Source organism: Pantherophis guttatus, chromosome 5 (genome assembly GCF_059756535.1).
Source record: "Pantherophis guttatus breed Tessera chromosome 5, ASM5975653v1, whole genome shotgun sequence".
NCBI classification, from domain to species: domain Eukaryota; kingdom Metazoa; phylum Chordata; class Lepidosauria; order Squamata; family Colubridae; genus Pantherophis; species Pantherophis guttatus.
Window position 1 is genome coordinate 83,250,154 of NC_142067.1, and position 23,508 is coordinate 83,273,661.

The 23,508-nt window shown below is 39.6% G+C and overlaps 1 protein-coding gene across 1 annotated transcript in view; it reads right to left on the reverse strand.

The window, feature by feature from the left end:
• Positions 1-5,959: 5,959 nt before the first annotated feature.
• Positions 5,960-23,508, reverse strand: part of GRPR (gastrin releasing peptide receptor) — a 79,467-nt gene continuing 61,918 nt past the window's right edge. The window contains exons 2-3 of the mRNA XM_034435995.3: positions 8,076-8,427; positions 5,960-7,140 (exon numbers count right to left, since the gene is read on the reverse strand). Of these exons, the coding sequence (XP_034291886.1) occupies positions 6,736-7,140; positions 8,076-8,427 (757 nt within the window). The 3' untranslated portion in view covers positions 5,960-6,735. The remainder of the gene's footprint in view (positions 7,141-8,075; positions 8,428-23,508) is intronic.

The window sequence follows — 23,508 nt, forward strand, 5'->3', positions numbered from 1 at the left end:
AAATGTTGTAGGATTGCAGCTTTAGTCTACTTAAATTAGTGAGATCCTTGTGCTTAATACCTGCTGCAGAGATTTTATATTAGGCTCCAATTTAGTCAGCTTCATTCTCAAGTCTCCTGATTCAGTGATATCCAGTCAATTTCTTTTCTTCACTAGCAAATCATTTACAGCACTAAAGCCACATTCAGCTAAATATGAAGATGGGAATGGTACAGCAGTTTTCTTGCAAAGTAGATTGAATTTGGGTATTTAGTTTCTGTCTCATCACAAAGCCATGCCTTTTATGCATAGGGTTTGTGACTAAAAGAAATAAATGTGAGAAAAACTTATGAAATGATGCTAATTATTAAAAGAAATAACTATTAAAAGAAGATGGCGTAGAAAGAGGGAAATTTAAAAAACATTCTTAGCTTAATTTATGAATAACAAGATTGTCATGAATGAAATGGGGGATGTAACCCCCTACTTGCCCACTCGGTTTGAACCTGCAGCTTAGTGGGGAAATGCTTTGGTAGTTCAGTAGGTGGAGGTGAATCACACAAGCCTGGCAAAGCCTACACATGCGTGGCCCAGCCCCAGATTGCTCTGAGGAAAAGTCTTGTAAAACACGGCCTGGGAAAACACAGACTAAAAATAACTGTAAATCTAACAATTTCTTACTTAAACTTGGGTCCTGGTTCTGTATCCTCACTGCTGGGCTTCCCCCAGCAGTCATCCACTCTGTCTCCCCACAGAGCAGCTCTCCCTGCAACCACCCAGCAGCAAAGCCCACATGAAAGAGAGAGAGAGAAACTCTGCCAGTCCCATGGATCCTTAGTGGAAACACATCTGATTGGCTGGCAGTTGTTCCCTCCTCCCCCCAGCTGGGATATCCTTTTCAGACCAGGCCCTAGGAAATGCACTTTAACAAAGACAACAATAGCTGTCAACAACACAGCTGTTTCATCACAAATATATAAGAACAATTGGCGGGCTTTCAAAAATCCAGTTAATAGCTCAGTTTCGAATTGCCCCCATTAAAAATTAAATTTCCCCCCTGTGGCACATGGGCCCCACATTGGGAATCACTGGTCTACATCTACATGGAGGGAAGTAAGCAGTAGGGTACCACAAGGTTCTGTCTTAGGCCCGGTACTCTTCAATATCTTCATAAATGATTTAGATGAGAGAATAGAAGGGGAACTTACCAAATTTGCAGATAATACTAAAATGGCAGGAGTATCTAATACCCTAGGAAATAGGCTCAAGATTCAGATGGATCTTGACAGACTTGAACACTGGGCCCTATCTAACAAAATGGAATTCAATGTAGAGAAAAGTAAAGTCTTACACTTAGGCAAGAAAAACCAAAAGTACACATACCGACTGGGTGAAACCAGGCTTAATAGCAGTAATTGTGAGAGGGATCTTAGTGGCCAACCAGTTAAATATGAGCCAGAAGTGTGCGGCAGCAGCCAAAAATGTCAATGCAATTCTAAATTGCATTAACAGAGGGATTAAATCAAGATCAAGTTTGGTAGTAATACCACTCTATAAAGCCTTAGTAAGACCACACCTAGAATACTGCATCCAGTTTTGGTCACCACACTATAAAAAAGACTTTAGAAAAGTGCAGAGAAGAGCAACCAGGATGATTATGGGGCTGGAGACTAAAACATATGAAGAACGATTACAGGAACTGGGCATGGCTAGTCTAGTGAAGAGAAGGACCGGGGAGACATAATAGCAGTGTTACAATATTTGAGGGACTGCCACAGAGAGGAAGGGGTCAAGCTATTTTCCAAGGCACCTGAAGGCCAGACAAGGAATAATGGATAGAAACTGATCAAGGAGAGATTGAACCTAGAAATAAGGAGAAAGTTTCTGACAGTGAGAACAATCAACCAATGGAACAGCTTGCCTTCAGAAGCTCTGGGAGCTTCATCACTGGCAGTTTTCAAGAAAAGACTGGACTGCCATTTGTTAGAAATGCTGTAGGATCTCCTGCTTGGGCAGGGGGTTGGACTAAATGATCTACAAGGTTCCTTCCAACTCTGTTAATCTGTAATCTGTAATACATGGCATTAGAAAAGACTAAATGTGCTGAACTCTTTCAACATGGAAGTTTCTCTGGCTTTGAATAAAAGACCATTTGAATAAAAGACCATTCTCTAAAAAGGGATATATGTGTTTCTTTCACTTCTGTCTTCAAAAGAATTCAGAACAGTGCATATAGAACAGATGATGGTAATCTCCTGTCTTGGTAGTTTAAAATTTTAGACTTGTCTAGTCTCCTAAGATTATATGGAGCACACTTCCTGTCTCTAGTCCTAAATAGCTGATTACAAGTTCCCTGACCTTTTGAAATGACAATTCACGTGGAGCTTTATGGCTGCATTTATTTTACGAGTGAGCAATTTGGAAGGAAAGGTACTTACCTTCTGATAAGATGCTGCAAAATTGTAACAGAAGATCATTCCAGATATTACAATATTTGATGATTTGGCTACATGTGTATATGTTTCAGTTTGGCTCATTTTATTCTACACTGATGCAGCAAAGGAAGTCTTTGTTTAAAAAAAAAAATAGCTATTAAAGCCTTGATCTTGGTAACTATGATTTTTTCTATTCTTATTAAATTTGTTTTAGAATAATTATCTGCAGTAGCTATGTTACACAGGCTTCAGCCATAAGTTTGGTTTGTTCTATAGCATCTATATCTGCTACTTATTGCTTTAATAAATAACATGAGATCTAAGTAGAAATTTAATGTAACTTAATGAATATTGATAAAAGTCAAGCTCAGTGTTGATATCTTCATGATCCATGATTACTGAAGCAGTTTTTACTGCTTTCTTCTATGAATCTGTGAGATTCTGATATTGTTGACCTTCAATTCCCAACATTCCTTTAGGAAGCATGATTTACTGTGAGATGTGCTATATGTTGTGGTTCCATAACATCTGGAGGACCAGTTTGTTTACACAATGTGCTTAATATTTGATTTGAAAAAATACCAAGCAACCATTCTTTAGCATTTAGGTATTGCTTTGTTATAGCTTTTGTAAGAGTCAGTTTGATCTAGTGGATAAGACACCAAGCTAGAAGACCATGAGTTCATGCCCCTCTTAGCCATGAAAGCCAACTCAGTGACTCTAGGGTACTCTTTCTCAGTCCAACCCAGCTCACAGGGTTGTTGTTGTGGGGAAAATTGGAGAAGGGTACTAGGCATGTTCGCCATCTTGAGTTATTTGTAAAAATAATAAAGCAGGATAGAAGAAATAAAATAAAATAAAAGCCAAATATTTACTTGTTTTAATGTTTTAGTAATCCACCTAATCAGAAACCAGAATGTAGAGGGAGACAGCATTCCAAAAAATAGGGATGATGCTAGGACAAAAGCTACATTTTATTTTATTTATATTTAAATTAATTTTAATTTACATTTAGTATAATTGTTCTGTCATTCCATATTTATGATTTTTTTTTCCTGTTACATCCAAAATTATAATACGATAACTATTTTTGGAAGTCTTGTCAGTGCTTTTCCCATGGCTGATCTCCCCATGGGGAATCAAACTGAGAATAAGACAAGCTTTAAGCCAGCTATTTTCCATCATGTTTCATCCTTTTTGATTATAATACATGCCAGATGTTAAAAATGTTTTCACCATTGCAAAATCTGGAATTTCTATTTGTTTTGCGTCTATTAATATCAAAACATTTAAACTATATTACTTATATCATCTGGAAGTATAATGTGGCAGAAGAAGAAAAATGGTTGAGATTTTAGCATTGATCACTTACATCATTACTATAGTCTATCTTTGAAAATGTAAGGAAAACATGGAGATTCCTTTTACATTTGTTCACCATAACAAAACATGTATAGAGCACAATATGACTTATCTTGACAACATTGATACATGGGCTAAAAACATTCTTATAAAAACTTTATGACATTTGAGTGCTTTACTCTCCCCACACTCTACCCCACATATGTAAAATGCATACACCTGTAAATATAATGAAGCTTACATTTATTGAAATGGCACCACTTTTCACATTCAAATTATATACACTATACTTTTTCATTCAGATGGGGGCAAAGTAGTGAGACAAACCCCAGTAAGCTTAATTCTCTTTACACCTTTTAAAAAGCACCATGGATTAATACTGCCTGAAAAATCAGTGTGAACACCCAAGTTGATAAAGTTCTTGAAAATGAACAGGTCAAGATCCTGTGGAACTTTTGGATCCAAACAGACAGACATATGGCCCACAATATACCTGACATCACTATTGTGGAAAAGAAAAAAAGTCTGGTTCATTGATATTACAATACCAATAATGCACAAATTAAAGAGAAACAACTAGAAAAAATGAGTTATTTGTGATTTGCAAATTGAAGTTGAGTGATTGTGGAGGAAGAAATCAATGGTTGTACCAATAATAATAGGAGTCCTTGGAGCAATACCCACAAGGTTGCCTAGATACATAGGAATTTTGAACTTATTAGACCTGAATATTTTGACTTTGCAAAAAACCACCCTACTCAGAATTGCCTATATACACAGACGTTACCTTAACAGCTCTTAGGTACATGGTTAGGACTTGAACTGTTTTTATCAGTCCCAGACTGTGAATTGAACTGAAGACATCATCATCATCATCATCATCATCATCATCATCAGCAGCAGCAGCAGCAGCAGCATGCTCTTCCATTTAGTTACATGACTCTAAACATGTTTCAACATGTTTTTTTTGAAGAAATGGTGCTTTTTCTTTAGCAAACTGGCTTACTTTTCTTTAATACAGAAAGCAAAGAACCAGGAATGTATGTTCTTAAGCTTGAATATGGATAAATGGAGATTCTATTATTTTATCAATAGAAACTGAGAGACTGTAAAAATCTAACATATCAGTCCAAGGGAGAAGAACAATCTCATGCTGTACACATTTATCTGTTAACTGAATGCAAGTGCATGGCATTGTTCTGCCTTGGCCTTTAGAGTTCTTCAGTTTGTCCTGAAACTCCTAGGAAGGTCCTAAAGTGACCTTCCACTTTAAAAAAGAGAAGTTAAATATCAATGGTGTAATAGAAGTGGGGAAGATAAGAAGAAAGGTTCAAAAGGGAGTAAAAAGCTGGCTTTGCACTGAATCCTGTGCTTGTTTTTTGTATATCACAGATAACCCAGTGACGGACAGGCTCATTCCAGCAATAAATAAAAGTCCAAAGCTTATGTATATGTATATGTATATGTATATGTATATGTATATGTATATGTATATGTATATGTATATGTATATGTATATGTATATGTATATGTATATGTGTACATATATATATATATATATATATATATATATATATATATATATGTGTGTGTGTGTGTGTGTGTGTGTGTGTGTGTGTGTGTGTGTGTGTGTGTGTGTGTGCATATTCTTTCTAGCCAGGTTTTACCTACGTAAACTAAAACTAAAACCTGGCTAGAAAGAATATGCACATAAAAGCCTACGAAAAAGGAAAAAAGACATATATATATATATATATATATATATATACACACACACATATATATATATACACACACATATATATATACATATACATATATATATACACATATATATACATATACATATACATATACATATACATATACATATACATATACATATATATATATAGGGTTGTGGAACATCTTAGCTTACGTAGGTAAAACCTGGCTAGAAAGAATATGCATATATAAAATAGTTTCTCTAAAATTATTTTCTTTCATTAAGCCCCCTGCCTTTATTTGGCTTTAGAACAGTATTTCCCAACCTTGGCCCCTTGAAGTTGTATGGACTTCAGCCTCCAGAATTCCCCAGCCAGTCATGCTGGCTAGGGAGTTCTGGGATTTGAAGTCCACATATCTTCAAAGGGCCAAAATTGGGAAACACTATTTTATTTATTTATTTATTTATTATATTTCTATACCGCCTTTCTCCCGTAGGACTCAAGGCGGTGTACAGTCAAGAAAAATATAGACACACAAACATCATAAAATTGCTAATTAAAATTATTACTTAGTTTGGTCAATTAAACCCAGAATTAGATAACATTTAAAAAATCATTTACATGTTCGTATGTTTAGCCCCGCCTGTTGGAACATCAGGGTCTTGAGGGCACGGCAGAAAGCACGGAGATCAGGGATATTCCGTATCTCCGGGGGCAGTTCATTCCAAAGGGTTGGAGCCCCCACAGAGAAGGCCCTCCCCCTGGGATTCGCCAGTCGACATAATTTGACTGACGGTACCTTGAGTAGTCCCTCCCTGTGAGAACGAACTGGTTGGTGGGAGGCTATTGGTGGCAAAAGACGGTCTCGTAGGTACCCAGGTCCTAAGCCATGGAGCGCTTTAAAGGTGATAACTAACACTAACTAACTATACTAGACCACCCTTTATCTAACATCTAACCAAATATTTTTTGATTCCAAATCTCAGAATTCCTGGCTTGTGTTGCAGTCCTTTCACATCTACAAAGGATCAGACACCATGTGAATGAAAATGGACCAGCATGTTATAATAGGAAATCATAAAAACAAAATGCAGGTATGGACAGCCCTTTAAATCTGCATTATTATTTTTTCTTGCACACTACCTAATTCATGGTCTGGCCACAGATCCATTTCTTTATGGTATGTACATTTATTGCTGACTACATACAAATAGGCAGCAATAGTTAGTAAACTCTGGCAGTGAGTATTAATTTCATGCATACTGTACATTTTCTTCATGACAGTTGTGGTTGCCATTAATAAAACTGAAGGTGATCATGGACTGCTGGTTGGTGCTCTTGAAAGATGTCATCCGGGTGGTGCTTCTGGCTGTACTCTGGGATCGAATGAGAAGACGGGTTTTATAACAAGATAACTGGTGATTAAATTGTTTCCGAAAACTTTTGCTGAGCAAGTACAAGGCAAAAGGGTTTATGCAAGAGTTAATAAATGCCAATATTCGAGCACAAAGAGAAGTGATAAAGTGCAGGACAGATGTATCCACTTCTGAATAATGGTATGACCGATATAAGTAGATGATATGGTTAGGGAGCCAACAGAAAGCAAAGATACAGACAAAAACTAGCACTGTCTTGGCGAGGCGTTTCCGAGATTCCATCTGAAAAGAAAAAAGAGATATTAGCTCAACAATGCCAAAGATAAGATGAAATCCTATGTTTAGTTTTAGTTATCTAGACAGTAATACATGGATGATCACTCTGACTTCCAGTTCTCTTGGGTTAGTCTTTATTTATTTTCTTAAAGAATTGCTTTTCTTTTGAAATTGGTCATTCTAAATATCACTCATGCTCTGCATCCCTAATTACAGCCATTTGAAGTCCCATCCAAATACTGATGTTTTATAGGAATATGACTTTTATCTCCTTTGTATTTTAGGACCAGATTGTAATGTAATTATGTAGGCAGAGGCCTACATAATCTGACCCAGACTACCTTTTGAAATTAGTGCTCCATGTTTATATTTGCTACTTGATACTCAGCATGAGAAGCAGCCATGTTTTCTGCATTAAATCTCATATGCTACAAGACCAGATTTTGATCCTCATATCAGTCACTTATTGGCTGCTATTATACAGTATACAAGCTTTACTGCAAGGGGCAGAGTAAGTATAGTTCAGCATATTTAGTGATGGCAGTCTTTGTCTTACCCTGATACAAACTAGGCATTACCAAATCATAATATTATTAAGTATTTTTTCCATCTATGTTTAGAGGTTCTTGTGTGGTGGCATTTTACCTAATCAGTACGCTCCAGCTTCTGCCAACCTAGCAGTTCAAAAGCATGTAAAAATGCAAGTAGAAAAATAGGGATCACCTTGGTGGGAAGGTAACAGCGTTCCGTGTGCCTTCGGTGTTTAGTCATGCCAACCACATGACCACGGAATTGTCATCAGGCAGCGCTGGCTCTTCAGCTTAGAAATGGAGATAAGCACCGTCCCCTAGAGTCGGGAACAACTAGAACTTATGTGCGAGGGAAATCTTTACCTTTACCTTTATGTATGTATATGTCTTTGTAAACCAAACATAACATACCTGCTTTTTAACCTGAATAGTTCCTTCCATTGGTAGATTGTAAGCACTCCGGATCAGATTTTTTGCAATGAAATAATAATATACTGAAATAACAGACAGCGGGATTACGTAAAAGATGAGAAAGGAAGCCATGGATTGAATTTTTGGATGCAGTTCATTGGTAAGTGGGTAAGGTGTGCAACTAATAAATGTTTTATTAGTGCCCTTGTCATAGAAACGATGCAAGTCTGAAAACACAACCTCTGGAATGGCCAGCAGCATGGAGAAAATCCAAATTGTAGCAGCTTTCAAACAAATCTTCAGCAGGGCATGTGAAGCTTGGATGTCCATTGGTCTCACTATGGCTTTATACCTAAAGACAAGAGAAAGAGTTCTGTTATTGACCAAATCAGACGATTTTTATTAGGACAGAATCATATTGAGTAGTGCTTTTTTTGTAAAATGTATACAACTTACGGGGGGAGGGGGGGAGATGGTTCCTTAAATACTAAAGCAGGATTGCACCTTCTGCTTTATTTCTCCACCCTAGGCACTGAATCTACAGTATATTGAATTGTAATATCTCTTTTGCTGAACATGAATGAATAGTTGTTCATTTATAAAGACACTAAATCTCCAATGGAAACTCTGTAGAAATCAAACTAGAGATGATGACGGGATTCAACAATTAAATAAAAATCACAGGAAACTCTTAAGCTGCAAGTATAAACAGGGAGTTATTCCTTTTCTTTGCCATAATCAATCTTAATTGAAAGGAAAGAATCTACCTTGTCAGTGCCACATTTTTTTCCATCTGCATATAATAGTTTAGATGGTGTCTATTTCCAAACTACAGAAATAAATGTTTATTCTTGTCTTTGATTTCCCATAGCTGATATTACATATTGCTAAGTGTGCATATTTATTCTATGTATGGTTAATTTTGGAGCTGCGTTTAACATCAACATATGCCAGCTAATGCTTACTTTTTTGTTTCTCACCCAGTTTCCTTCCATGTTTCTTTGAATTACAGTACCACAGATTGCATAATAATTGTTGTTTCTTCAATGATGTAAAATTACTTAATTTTGCTAATTAGATAAGTAAACAGGAAGCTTTCTTAGGGAATTGGTTCCAGTTATGACACCAGTTAATCAAAACTTCACCTGGACATTTTGTGAAAAAGGTAAGCTTCATTGACAAATGAAGCAATTTGTTCTTTTCAACAAAATTTTCCAGTATTTATCTATCAATTCAGATCGATGCAAAAAAGATTTGCTTTGGGAAATACAGGGAATTTCAGATAAATTATCATGGTTGAATTGCACTTATGTCATTATGACATAGCCAAAGGTTGGATATAATATTGTCCAGCAAACTGTAGTTTCCTGGTCTTCCACACTTCAATTAAATTCCAGTGGAAGACCTGGGGCTTTTTAATATTTCAACAGTACAGTTACTGCCAAAAGGGAAATCCATTATCCAAGTTTTCCGCTCACAAATTTGGTACAGAAAAAGATTATTTTTGGTGTTCAGAATTAATTTCTGAATTAATTAATTAATAAGAACTACAGGAGATAGCCTGAGACCAAACAGAAAGAAGTCTATTTGTCATTTTTGCTCTTAATGCTACTGTCATACTTTTGGTAGATCTGTGTATTGAATGGCTATGATAAATATTTTCATCAGAGGTTAGAATTTATTTTTTTCTTCACAAACTGATAAAACTCTACATGGCTATCATGCTCACAACTGTTTATCAAAGATGTTGATGTTTTGAGACCAAACCGAAAGAAGCCTATTTCTCTATTTTGTTCATAATGCTATTGTCATATTTTTGGTAGATCTATGTATCTAATGGTTATGATAACTACTTTCATCATTTGAGGCTGGAATCTATTATCCTTCTTGATAAAACACTACATAGCTATTATGCTCACAGTTGTTAATCAATGACATACAGTGCTTCAAAATGTAGTTTTCAAGCAATGTGACCACAAACACCTGGTGCTGTTAAATCAGTTCACTAGGCAAACAATATGTCATAACAGAATTTGCCATACACTATATAAAAATGCATTGCTACAGGATTCAGGGTAGCTAATGTATGTCAAAATGAATCTATGATGTTGGAACAAGTCTGTGTCAAGCACATCTTGGTCAATGTCAAATCACAGACTGATTTATGTTTGTTCTAGATGACCATTCTTTGATAAGAAAAAGCAATATTCTAAAAGCAATATTTTTAAAATGAATGTCAATGGAAAGTTAATCAATCTTACTGGAGCCAATAGCATATGAAAGGCTTATCTGTGGCTTGATATTGCTCACTTTGATTATTCCAGAATTTTAGTAAAGAAAATCATGAAGCAACTCGGCTAGAGATATTTTTAGAAGACATACAATGAAAATAATTTAAAAATATTTAAAATACAGATAGTCCTCGACTTACGACCACAACTGAGCCCAAAATTTCTGTTGCTAAGACATTTGTTAAATGAGTTTTGCCCCATTTTATGACTTTTCTTGCCACAGTTGTTAAGAGAATCTGGCTTCCCCATTGACTTTGCATGACAGAAGATCGCAGAAGGGAATCACATGACCCTGGGACACTGCAACTGTCATATATATGAGTCAGTTGCCAAGCATCTTAATTTTGATCATATGAATTATAGGGATGCTCCAACCGTCATAACTATGAAAAATGTTCTTAAGTCACTTTTTTCAGTGCTGTTGTAACTGAGGACAATTAACCAGTGGAACAGCTTGCCTTCAGAAGTTGTGGACACTTCCTCACTGGAGGTTTTTAAGAAGAGACTGGACAGTCACTTGTCTGAAATGATATAGGGCCTCCTGCTTGAGCAGAGGGTTGGACTAGAAGACCTTGAAGGTCCCTTCCAGCTCTATTCTGATTGATTGAAAAACTATGGTTATTATTTATATGTATATATTAAATAGCAACCTCTGGAGTAAGAGTAATCTTGTAATTTGAAGATTGGGGGAACATGGGTACAAACTGAAAGTTATGAGATGTATATGCAGATATCTATTTATGCAGTTCTTTAAAAATAATTAAAAAATAAGATGCCAATATTCTTGGAAAGCAGGAATCCTGAATTAAAAATCTCTTCCTCTACCCCCACCAAAGGCTGAACCTCAACTAGGCTTTTTTTACTTTGTATCAGCTCATGGCTTCATTTCTTTTTTAGGAGCAGCCTTATTCTTGCCTCTCTTTCTTCTTCATGTTGGTTTAAAAATGTGAAGAAGAAACAGAGGCAAGGATAATGTAGCAACTGGATGATCTACTACTTAATGAAAATAATAAGCTTTTATATCCATAGCAATGACACAATATATTTATAGCAGGATATCTGTATCTGCATACCTCAGGATTTATAATAACCTGCTTTCTAATGAATCTTAGATCTATGCCTGAGTGATGTCAATGGGTAGATTGAAAATGGTGCAAGAAAAGCAACTTGTTGAACCCCTCATGAACTCTCACCTAACAAGATAAGCTATGTTAGTATTAATTCAGGGGTGGAAACTATGTCCCCTTTATGACCTGTGGACTTCAACACCAGCCATGCTGGTTCAGGAATTCTGGGAGTTGAAGCCCACAGGTCATAAAGGGTCCATATTTCCCCACTCCTGGTTTTATATGAACATTCCAGATTACTTTAGAAAAGATCAAATTATTTTCCTAAAATGAAATAGAAATGTCAGCTGTGGCAAAATTTTCATTTACTTAGTCTAATATGGTCTAAATGAGAGGTGGGATTTTTCATCTGCAGGATTTTCCTGACTTTAGCTATGCAGTTATAGCACTCTCATTCTCTCAAATACACAATCTTACATGCACAAACACACACATATATATATATACTCAAATAAAGATGATAGAATTGTGTTTCATCACATGTAATTGCTATTGTCACATCTAAATTAGTCTTAGGAGAGCAAGCTTTGCAACTAGTTGTAATCCTACCCCATCTACTACTTTGATTTCTTCTGATTGGTAGCATCTTTTCAGGTTTTCAGGCATTTTTTTATTCAGGGATTGAATGTGGTATCTTCAGCTTGTAAGCACCAGCTAAACTACTGATCCATAGTCTGTTCACACCAGTCCCATAAGCCAATTGCACACCTGGTATTTTGTGTTGCTACAGCAACCATCAGTCCAGAAAACAACATAATTTGTATATATTAATGAATGAACAGCACTGAGTATCAAGTTTAGCAGTAACAGAGAAGATTTGTTTTTAAATTCTCTTCCTAGATCAGCAAACTGTCAGAAATATATATTAAATGTAACTGTTTTAACGCTTGAAGTTCATATTACATTTTTCCAATTGTTTCATATTGTATCAAATGATTAATATAATTATATTTCTGTAACTTTCTTCACTTCTGTTACTGTTCTTTAATCAACTTTATCAAATGTTTTCTCTCTATGTAACTGATATTGCAAATAAAGCAGAAATAATGATTTTTTTAAAAAAAAATCAAAAGAATGATAAACTACCGTATTTTTCGGAGTATAAGACACACCTTTTTCGCCCAAAAAAGAGGGTGAAAATCTGGATGTGCCTTATACTCTGAATGTAGCCCTGCCCAGCCTCGTAAATGAAGATTTCAGAGGCTGAAAGAAGCCACTGAAAGAAGCTTCAGAAAAAAGCCTCTGAAAGGCTTTTATCTAAAATAATATGGCAAGCAACAAAAGAAGAATCAGTAAAGGCTCTAACCATACTATGTTAACAAATCTGGAGAATGACACAATAACCAACAGATCGGAAGAGGTTACTCTACATACCAATACCAAAGAAAGGAGATTGAACAGAGTACAGATAGTTCTTCACAGTGGTGGGTTGCCCCCGATTCGGACCAGTTCGCAAGAACCAGTAGTAAAACCGGCCAGAAGCCCCACCCACTGCCCCGGATGTCATCACCAGCGATCTGCGCATCCCGTTGCAAACCGGTGGTAAAGGTAAGTAGAACCCACCCCTGGTCCTTCAGAAGAAAAGCCTCTGAAAGAAGCTTCAGAAAAAAAGCCTCCAAACAGAGCTTCAGAAAAAAAGCCTTTTTTTCTGAAGCTCCTTTCCGGAGGCTTTCAGAAGCAGAAAAAAAAGTTTTTTTCTGAAATGGAGTTTCAGAAGTTTCAGAGGCAGAAAAAAAAAGCAAGGCACAGAGCTCACAACCAACGAACCTGTTGCTAAAATTCACCTCTGGAAACAGCTGATTGGGGGTATTCCGGGAGGCCGATCCACTCACCAATCAGCTTTTCTTCTTATTTTCCTCCCCAAAAACTAAGGTCGACTTATACTCTGAAAAATACGGTATTAGTACTACCTATTATAGAACTATTCATGTAGTCTAAAAAAATGAATACAACTTGAAGGGTATCTTATTTTTTAACAAACCAGTGGGATTTATTTTCAAAATATGCCTAGTCTTACAAACATTTTGAATATCATCAAATGGTGATACATATTTGTTGAGGATGGGGGTCCAATAGCACCCAGTCTTTAGTGCCTCTCAATCAATGGTGAAATCTAAAATTTGTTACTACCAGTTCTGGGGGCATGGCTTAATGTGACTGGGTGGGTGTGGCCATTTTTTTTACTTTTAAAACCATTTTTTACATGTAAAACCATGTAAAAAAATGCTTTCAAAAGGCTCTAATGATCCCAGCTGAGTTGCCTGATCATCAGAAGGTTTTTTAAAAAAACCCTGCTGATTAGGCAACTCAGCTGGGATCGTCAGAGCTTGGATCGTCAGAGCCATTTAAAAGAAAAAAACTTTTTATTTTAAATGGCTCTGATGATCTTAGCTGAGTTGCCTGATTGGCAGGCAACTCAGCTGGGATCGTCAGAGCTTGGATCTTCAGAGCCATTTAAAAGAAAAAACCTCCCGGGAGGTGACGTGAGGCTGGCTCCAGAAGATTATAAATGCTTCTTTGAGTGAGGGTGTCTTTCCCGCTGCCTTGAAAGAGGCGGTGGTGAGACCCCTCCTCAAGAAGCCCTCCCTGGACCCAGCTGTGTTAGCAAATTATCGTCCTGTCTCCAACCTTCGCTTTGTTGCGAAGGTTGTTGAGAGGGTGGTTGCACGGCAACTGCCTCAGTACCTGGATGAATCGAATTATCTAGATCCGTTCCAGTCGGGCTTCAGGCCCGGATACAGCACAGAGACAGCATTGGTCGCATTGGTTGATGATCTCTGGAGGGCTCGGGACAGGGGTTGCTCCTCTGTCCTGGTCCTATTAGACCTCTCAGCGGCTTTTGATACTATCGACCATGATATCATGCTGCACCGGTTAGAGGGGTTGGGGGTGGGAGGCACTGTTTTACAGTGGTTCTCCTCCTTTCTCTCTGACCGATCGCAGTCTGTGTTGACAGGGGGGCAGAGGTCGACCCCGAGGCCCCTTATATGTGGGGTGCCGCAAGGATCGGTCCTCTCGCCCCTTCTGTTCAACATTTATGTGAAGCCGCTGGGTGAGATCATCCGTGGTTTTGGGGTGAATGTATGTCTTTGTATTTTATTTTTGGATGTTCACCGCCCTGAGTCCTTCGGGAGTAGGGCGGTATACAAATATGAAAAATAAATAAATAAATAAATAATAAATAAATAAATGGCTCTGACGATCCCAGCTGAGTTGCCTGATTGGCAGGCAACTCAGCTGGGATCGCCAGAGCTTGGATCGTCAGAGCTTGGATCATCAGAGGCATTTAAAAGAAAAAAAGCCTCTGATGATTGCCTGGCTCAGCTGGGCATGGGGGACGGGGGCAGGGATTTTTGCTACCAGTCCTCTGAACTGCCCGCCACCATCGCTACCTACTCGTCCGAGCCGGTCCGAACCGGGAGCATTTCACCCCTGCTCTCAATCCAGTAATGGTTGAATTTTTAATGTATCAATGGGCTGTAAATGAACAGTTAAGTATCTATACCCTGTCTTCTCTTTGTCATTCATTTTGCCAACTTTATCTAAGAGATAATCCCAGGTTATTTACCGCCGCCTTCCTTCTAGGCATGCATATGTCTTGACTCTTCTCCTGGTAGGATGGATTTAATAAGGTATTAGGCTTTGTCTGAAATATATTTCTTAGAAATAAATAAACCTCTCTGTAATAAAGCTTGATTCATTAAACAATGCTGAGATTAGATTTCTGGTTTCAGGGGTGCTCATGTGTGCACACAGAATGCTTCAACTTCTAGTAATACTTTAGCTCTTTTTCTCTTTTCCCCCTTGACACAATATGTAGACATTGTCAACACTACATGAATTTTATTTATTTGAAAGCATTAGGGTTTTTTTATTTTTGATTTATGACTCTCACATGATCCATACATTTTACAATACCTCTAAGAATAATGAGATATGAGTTAAACAGATAAATATGAGACACCCTGTATTTTTCCCATGGAACAACAACTGATGGAGCAGACTTGTTAACAAACATAATGCAGATTCAACTAAAAGGACATCACTCTCTCTGGGTCCCAACTGATTTACAAACTTACAAAAATTATGTTTATCCCTATACCTATAGAGATTTATCCAGTGGTGGGATTCAGCTGGTTCAGGCCAGTTTGGACAAACAGATAGTTAAATTTATTTATTTATTTATTTATTTTTCATATTTGTATATCGCCCTACTCCCGAAGGACTCAGGGCGGTGAACAGCCATAATAAATACATATACATATAGAAGTTAAAAACTATTTAGAAACAGATTAAGTAATTTAGGCTCAAAGATTAAAAAACATCCAAATTTATCTAAAGAGGTTTAAAACCCAATTTAAAAGCCAGTTTAAAAGCCAATTAAAAAGGGAGAGTTAGGCCAGACCAGCTTGTTGGAATAGAAATGTTTTCAGGGCACGGCGGAATATGCGTAAGTCTTGGATGTTTTGTAACTCCGGGGGAAGCTCGTTCCAGATGGTAGGTGCCCCCACAGAAAAGGCTCTCCCCCTGGGGGCCGTCAGTTGGCATTGTTTGGCCGATGGCACCCTGAGGAGTCCCTCTCTATGGGAGCAAACTGGTCGGTGAGAGGCTATTGGTGGCAGGAGGCGGTCTCGTAAGTACCCTGGTCCTGAGCCATGGAGTGCTCTAAAGATAGTAACCAAAACCTTGAAGCGCACCCGGAAGACCACTGGGAGCCAGTGCAGCTCGCGCAGGAGGGGGGTTACATGAGAGCGCCACATTGCTCCCATTACCACCCGCGCGGCCGCATTCTGGACCAGTTGGAGCCTTCGGGTGCTTCTCAAGGGGAGCCCCATGTAGAGAGCATTACAATAATCCAGGCGTGAGGTGACAAGGGAGTGAGTGACCGTGCGTAACGAGTCCCGATCCAGAAAGGGATGCAACTGGCGAATCAGGCGAACCTGATAAAAAGTCCTCCTGGCTACGGCCGTCATATGCTCTTCAAAAGACAGCCGTGAGTCCAGGAGGATGCCCAAGTTGCGAACCCCATCTGTGGGGGCCAATGACTCGCCCCCAATAGTCAGAGATGGCGCCAACTGACTATATCGGGACGACGGAAACCACAGCCACTCGGTCTTGGATGGGTTGAGTCTGAGTTTGTTCCTCCCCATCCAGATCCGTACGGCCTCCAGGCACCGGGACATCACCTCGAGGGCATCATTGGGGTGGTCTGGGGTGGAGATGTACAGCTGGGTGTCATCAGCGTACTGATGGTACTTCACCCCAAAACCACGGATGATCTCACCCAGCGGCTTCACATAAATGTTGAATAGAAGGGGCGAGAGGACTGATCCTTGTGGCACCCCACATATAAGGGGCCTCGGGGTCGACCTCTGCCTCCCTGTCAACACAGACTGCGACCGGTCAGAGAGAAAGGAGGAGAACCACTGTAGAACAGTGCCCCCCACCCCGAACCCTTCCAACCGGTGCAGCATGATATCATGATCGATGGTATCAAAAGCCGCTGAGAGGTCTAATAGGACCAGGACTGAGGAGCAACCCCTGTCTCGAGCCCTCCAGAGATCATCAACCAATGCGACCAATGCTGTCTCTGTGCTGTATCTGGGCCTGAAGCCCGACTGGAATGGATCTAGATAATTCGATTCATCCAGTTACTGAGGCAGTTGCTGTGCAACCACACTCTCAACAACCTTTGCAACAAAGCGAAGGTTGGAGACAGGACGATAATTTGCTAATACAAATTTGCTGGATCCAGGGAGGGCTTCTTGAGGAGGGGCCTCACCACCGCCTCTTTCAAGACAGTGGGAAAGACACCCTCACTCAAAGAAGCATTTATAATCTCCTGGAGCCAGCCTCGCGTCACCTCCCGGGAGGCCAGTACCAACCAGGATGGACACGGGTCCAATAAACATGTGGTCGCATTCCTGGCCGCAATGGCTGGCTGCCCCTGCCCCTCCCCACCCTGCCCATTCCAGGAGTTCCCACAGGCCCCATTTTAGCTCCCAGGTAACTGCAGGGAGGTCTACTAGGCCCAAAATGGAGTGCGTGTGTGTGTGTGTGCAGTGCACCCCCCATGGCCTGTTTTTGCTCCAAAGAGGCTTCAGGGAGGCCTCCTAGGCCCAAAATGGGGCACAGGGTGCAGCACAGCCCCCCCCGTTGTCGCTCCCAGGGGGGTGCAGGAGGCCAAGTGCTGCTTGTCACACCCCCTGGCCATGACCACCATGGCCACGTCCATCCAGCCGGTCATTAGGGCAGAGAACTGGTTGTTAAATTATTTGAATCCCACCAGTGGATCTATCCACACAGTATGTTTTGTTTTAAAAGAAGAAAACAAAGAAATTGACTCCATATTTTCTTTAGGGTAAAATGGTAAGCACATAAGGACTCCATCATGGTATATTTTTCTCAGCAAAAATAATAATAATAATGAAGCAACACATGCTTAAGAAATTTAAATACAAAACAAGCATATATTTTAGAAAGCCAGATGAAAGAAAATTCAGTACAAATTGTTTTTATCTGACAAAGTTGTAGAGAAAATAACCTAATAAATTTGTAGGTTGCAAAACAAAGACTTCATAGTTTGCTAAAGATTTGTAAAATGTGATAGACTTAAATAATAATTGGACATGTATGACAAGGAACAGATTTAGGTGCTGCTAGGTCAGAATAATCAGTGTGCTTCAAAAAACTCATTCGACAAGACCTCTGACCTTTTAACCTAATGACTAATCCAACCATTGATCAAGCCTCATGAGCTAATAAATTAGCACTTTTCTCCAACAAATTATTTTAAAAAGTCTCCCTAAACTAAAATTCTTAGCAAATGAATTTTCTCTTGTTCTGCACAATATTCCAATTTGCATCACTTGGAAATCACAGGACATTATCTCAATTAAAAAAACAATTTTTTAAAAGAAACTGTTACCATAGTTATACAAATATAATATTTTTCAAAAGCAGGATTTTATTTGGGTAGCAGAAGCAAACAAGAAATACCTTTGATAATTTGAAATTTTTATTCATGAGATGGGAGTTGGGAGGGGGAAAATTGTAATTAAAGAAGCCCCAATTCTACCCTAAATTAAGAAATTACATTGTTGTAAAAAGGGAAATTACAGCAATGAAAATAACTATGATATTCTGCCATTGGAAGTTTCATAGTGCCAGATGTCCTTTTCCAAGTTACCTGAGAAGTAGTTAAAAGGGACCAGGTATACTGATATAAACATGACATTTCATATATTTTCAAGAACCATAATATTTGCATTACTCAAGACAAATGCCTTCTTGAAAGATGCTTCTAATCAAAATATCACTGTACATGAGCACTATTTGTAACTGGGAATCAGTTCTTATTTATTATTGTTACAGGGCACTTTCCACCCTCTGCTTAGGAGCAGTGATGACCTTAAGAAGATAGAAAGTAGGGACTGAGCAGATGAACCAAGTCAATCATAGCACTGGGTATGGTGTGTTACAAAGTTCAAAAGGAAGAGCGACTCTAATTTCTTTACTGTTGAAAGTTAATCCTATAAGGCAGAAGCTATCTACCATTTTGATATCTTCATTGTCAGTTCTAAGGCTTGTTAATCTACCGTATTTTCCGGCGTATAAGACGACTGGGCGTATAAGACGACCCCCAACTTTTCCTGTTAAAATATAGGGTTTGGGCTATACTCGCCATATAAGACTACCCCTCTTCCAATGCACACCAAATAAAAATTAAAAAAACATCAACTGGCTCACCTACAATGTAAAAGCAGCTGTGCTAGACCCAAAATGGCCCCTGCAACAAGCAGGAACCTCACACAGCCACAAAAAGCCCCCCCAAAAAACTTTCACACTCTAAACACACACAACACAACACAACTGGCTCACCCACAATGTAAAAGCAGCTGTGCTAGTCCCAAAATGGCCCCTGCAGCAAGCAGGAACCTCACACAGCCACAAAAAGCCCCCCAAAAAACTTTCACACTCTACACACACACAACACAACTGGCTCACCCACAATGTAAAAGCAGCTGTGCTAGACCCAAAATGGCCCCTGCAACAAGCAGGAACCTCACATAGCCACAAAAATCCAAAAAACCAACTTTCACACTTTACACACACAAAATTCCACATATAGCTTTGTGAGATTTTGTGTGTTTGTGTAGTTAGAGTGAAACACTACAGAAACACACTAAATCTCAGAAAGCTGCACAAATATTATTTTATTTTATTTTTATTTTTATATGAAAGCTAAATTTAAAACTTCTTAAACTTTAAATGGCTAGGTCTAAAAAAGAACAACTAAAAAAAACCCAATTGACTATTTTTTTTAAAGCTCCCAAAGGGGAAAAAAACTTACCCAATAGAACAGGGGTCTCTAACCTTGGCAACTTTAAGACTTGTAGACTTCAACTCCCAGAATTCCTCAGCCAGCTTTGCTTTGCTGGCTGAGGAATTCTGGGAGTTGAAGTCCACAACTCCCTGCTTGCTTGATTGCAGGCAGGGAGTTAGTTGCTGATGGAATAGATTCAGGCAAGCGAAGCAAGGCAAGCGTTGGGACTAGCAGCTGAGGTAAGCAAGCTGGAGGGGGAAAACTTTTTATCTTTTACATGGTTCTGGCGATCCCAGCTGAGTTGCAGGGAACTCAGCTGGGATCGTCAGAGCTGTGATCGTCAGAGTAAAAGGGAAAAGACTTTTTTTCTTTTACATGGTTTCTGGCGATCCCAGCTGAGTTGCAGGGAACTCAGCTGGGATCGTCAGAGCTGTGATCGTCAGAGTAAAAGGGAAAAGACTTTTTTCCTTTTACATGGTTTCTGGCGATCCCAGCTGAGTTGCAGGGAACTCAGCTGGGATCGTCAGAGCTGGGATCATCAGAGTAAAAGGGAAAAGACTTTTTTCTTTTACATGGTTTCTGGCGATCCCAGCTGAGTTGCAGGGAACTCAGCTGGGATCGTCAGAGCTGGGATCGACCGTCAGAGCTGGGATCGCCAGAGCCATTTAAGGCTCGTCAGAGCCTTTCGGGCTGGTCTGCCTGGTTACAGGAGAACGACACCCGGCGTATAAGACGACCCCCGACTTTTGAGAAGATTTTCATGTGTTAAAAAGTCGTCTTATACGCCGGAAAATACAGTACCTACTGTCATTGGTTTGATTTTCTTTATATTTAATTTTAGTCCGATTTTTAAAATTGTGCTCTTTCATTTTACTGCTAGGGTTGCAACTCTTTTTCATTTTTGGCTATCAGAGTAGTGTCATCAGCATAGCACAGGTTATTGATATTTCTCCCTCCAGTTTTAAAACTGCTCTCAACTTCTTCCAATCCTACTTTTCTTAATATATATTCAGCATATTGGTTGAATAAATAAGAGAAGAATATGCAGGTTTGTGGCACTCCTTTGTCAACTTGGAGCCAAATGTTTTGCCATATTCTATTGACACTGTGGTTTCCTCACCTATGTATACGTTTCTCATGAGAACATTGAGTTACTCCAGGTTTCCCATTTTTCTGAGTATTTTCCACTTCTGGACAACAAAAGGCCTTTGAAAAATGATGATGGAGTTGGAAAAGCCAAGAAGAGCAGCAAGGATGTAGCAAGATAGAAAACAGAAAAGTAAATGACACATTCTTGAGGATAAAGCATCTCTTTCCAATTCTATTATTCTATGAGATTTGAAGACAAGTCAAAGATCTTATGCTGGAAAACTATATTCAGACATAAGGAGTGGTACTATTGATCAGAGCGAAGAGACAGAGACTGTTGAATAGCTATAAAAGGGGGGAAATATAAAAATATAAAAGGGGGGAAATGACATTGCCATAGATGTGTACTATGTATACTATGGGCCACCCAACCAAACAGACAAAATAGATGAACTTTTTCCTACTCAGGTAACTAAGGTATGTAGGAAGCAAATCACAATAGTAATGGGGGACTTTAACTACCCCAAGTCTCAAGTGGAAGACAAACTCTGCACCAAGTGGAAGATCAAACATGATCCTGACAAACTTAGCAAACAACTTTGTTCCCCAAAGATAGAGAAGGGAACTAGGGAATCAACCATATTGGACTTAATTCTCACTAACAGAGAGAATGATAGAAGGTGTTGAAGCTACAGGAACCTTGTGGGCCTTGTTGGGGGGTGGGGGTTGATCATGCAATATTGATATTAGATATTGAATAGACAGGTGCAGGAACCAATCAGGAGCCCGTAGCTAGAGCAGGAAAATTAAGCACATGTCAGTGGCTGAAGCCGCGAACAGCTCCCATTTAAAAAGAGCTGCCGCGGCTCGCATCGCCATTGCTATTACTGGAGCTGAATAAACCTGTTGACTTTGCTGGACGTGTCCTGTGTCCTTTGTCTGAACCCACCATTCAACAATGACAATGAAGGTGGGATCTTCAGAAGAACAAAAGGCACTAGGCTGAACAGACACTCCACGTGGCAATCGATGGCCATCGAACTCAACAACTGGCCAGCGCAAGATATATTCGATAATTCCACCCACACCATTCAACTCAGTGGGAGAAGACTAGGATTCCTACATGGAACGTTTCCACATGCTCCTGGAAGCCAACAACCTCTTGAGCTCTTCCGAACAAAGGAAAAGAGCACTATTCCTCACACAATGCGGAGCTGCCAGTTTTAAAATGGCAAAAGCCCTATCTTCTCCAGTGGAATTGAGAGCAATGACCTGGCCAGCACTACAAAGAATCCTGAGGGCACACTACACTCCCCAAGTATCGTCCCTTGTAAGATGACACAAATTCTACTGGAGAGACCAATGGGAAGGAAAATCCATCAGCCAGTTTGTCGGTGTGCAAAATAGCCACCACCTGCCAGTTTCTCCAACCTGGACAAAGCGATGAGAGACCGGTTGGTATTGGGACTGCGAGACCTTACCCTACAAAGCCAATTGCTTGTGAAACCAAGAATAACTTTCCAAGAAGCCATGGAAGAAGCAACGGCGACCAAAGCATCACAAAAGTCCGTAGCCGCGATGAAAAAAATGAATAAACTAATGCAAGCAAATGAAGACACCACCGTCCACTATGAGGACGCTGAGACCGAATCCGAGGATGGAGATGAGGATGAAGTACATCATCTCCATTCGGAACAGAAAGGAAGACCCCAAGAAAAAGGAAAAAAGGACTTCTGGTGTGCTGAATGTGAGGGAAACCATCCCAGGACTGAGTGCAGATTCCAAGATGCCATCTGCTAGCGCTGTGACTGAAAAGAACACATCCCAAGAGCCTGCACAGCATCCCAACCAGTTTCCCACAGATCCAGTCAATCCAGCTCTCCACAACGTTCAAAGAATTTCCAAATAAGCAGCAGGAGACAACCGTTCAGAAGAAACTGCCAAAATGAGGATAATGGTTCAGAGAGGGGAGACACACCAGACCATAATAGTTGGCCACTTGAGCACTGGAAAAGCAAAGAAGATGGCGGCAACTGTTTCCAAAGAAGATGGCGGTGACCGTTTCCTGGAGGTCAATTGAGATAGAATCCTGAGTTGACCTCCAAGATGGAGGTCTACTCAGGATCCTACCTTTCAATGGTCTCCTGGACAACCATCAAACAACTAGTACCCAGAATCACAGCCCGCACACTCAAGCTGCAGAAACTGATGCTAAAGAACTACCAAGGAAACTGAATTCCAGTAATGGGAATCAGTTATTTCAATGTAGCTTTCAAAGATTTCAAAGGACAGCTACCCCTAACCATAGTAAACCAGGACAGACCTAGCCTACTGGGGCTGGAATGGTTTGAACCTCTGGGCTTGGCAGTGATGGGAATCAACCAAGTTGAAGACAACAACTGGGAAGAGGAACTACTAAGGGACTTCGCAGATGTTTTCAATGGGAAACTAGGCAAGTACACAGGGACCGCCATCTCCTTTAACCTAGATCCCGAAGTTGCCCCTGTCCAGATAAAACCAAGGAGGGTCCCATTTGCTCTATGGCCCAGAATTGATGAGCAACTGGATAAACTCGTTGCCCAAGGGGTCTTAGAGCCGAC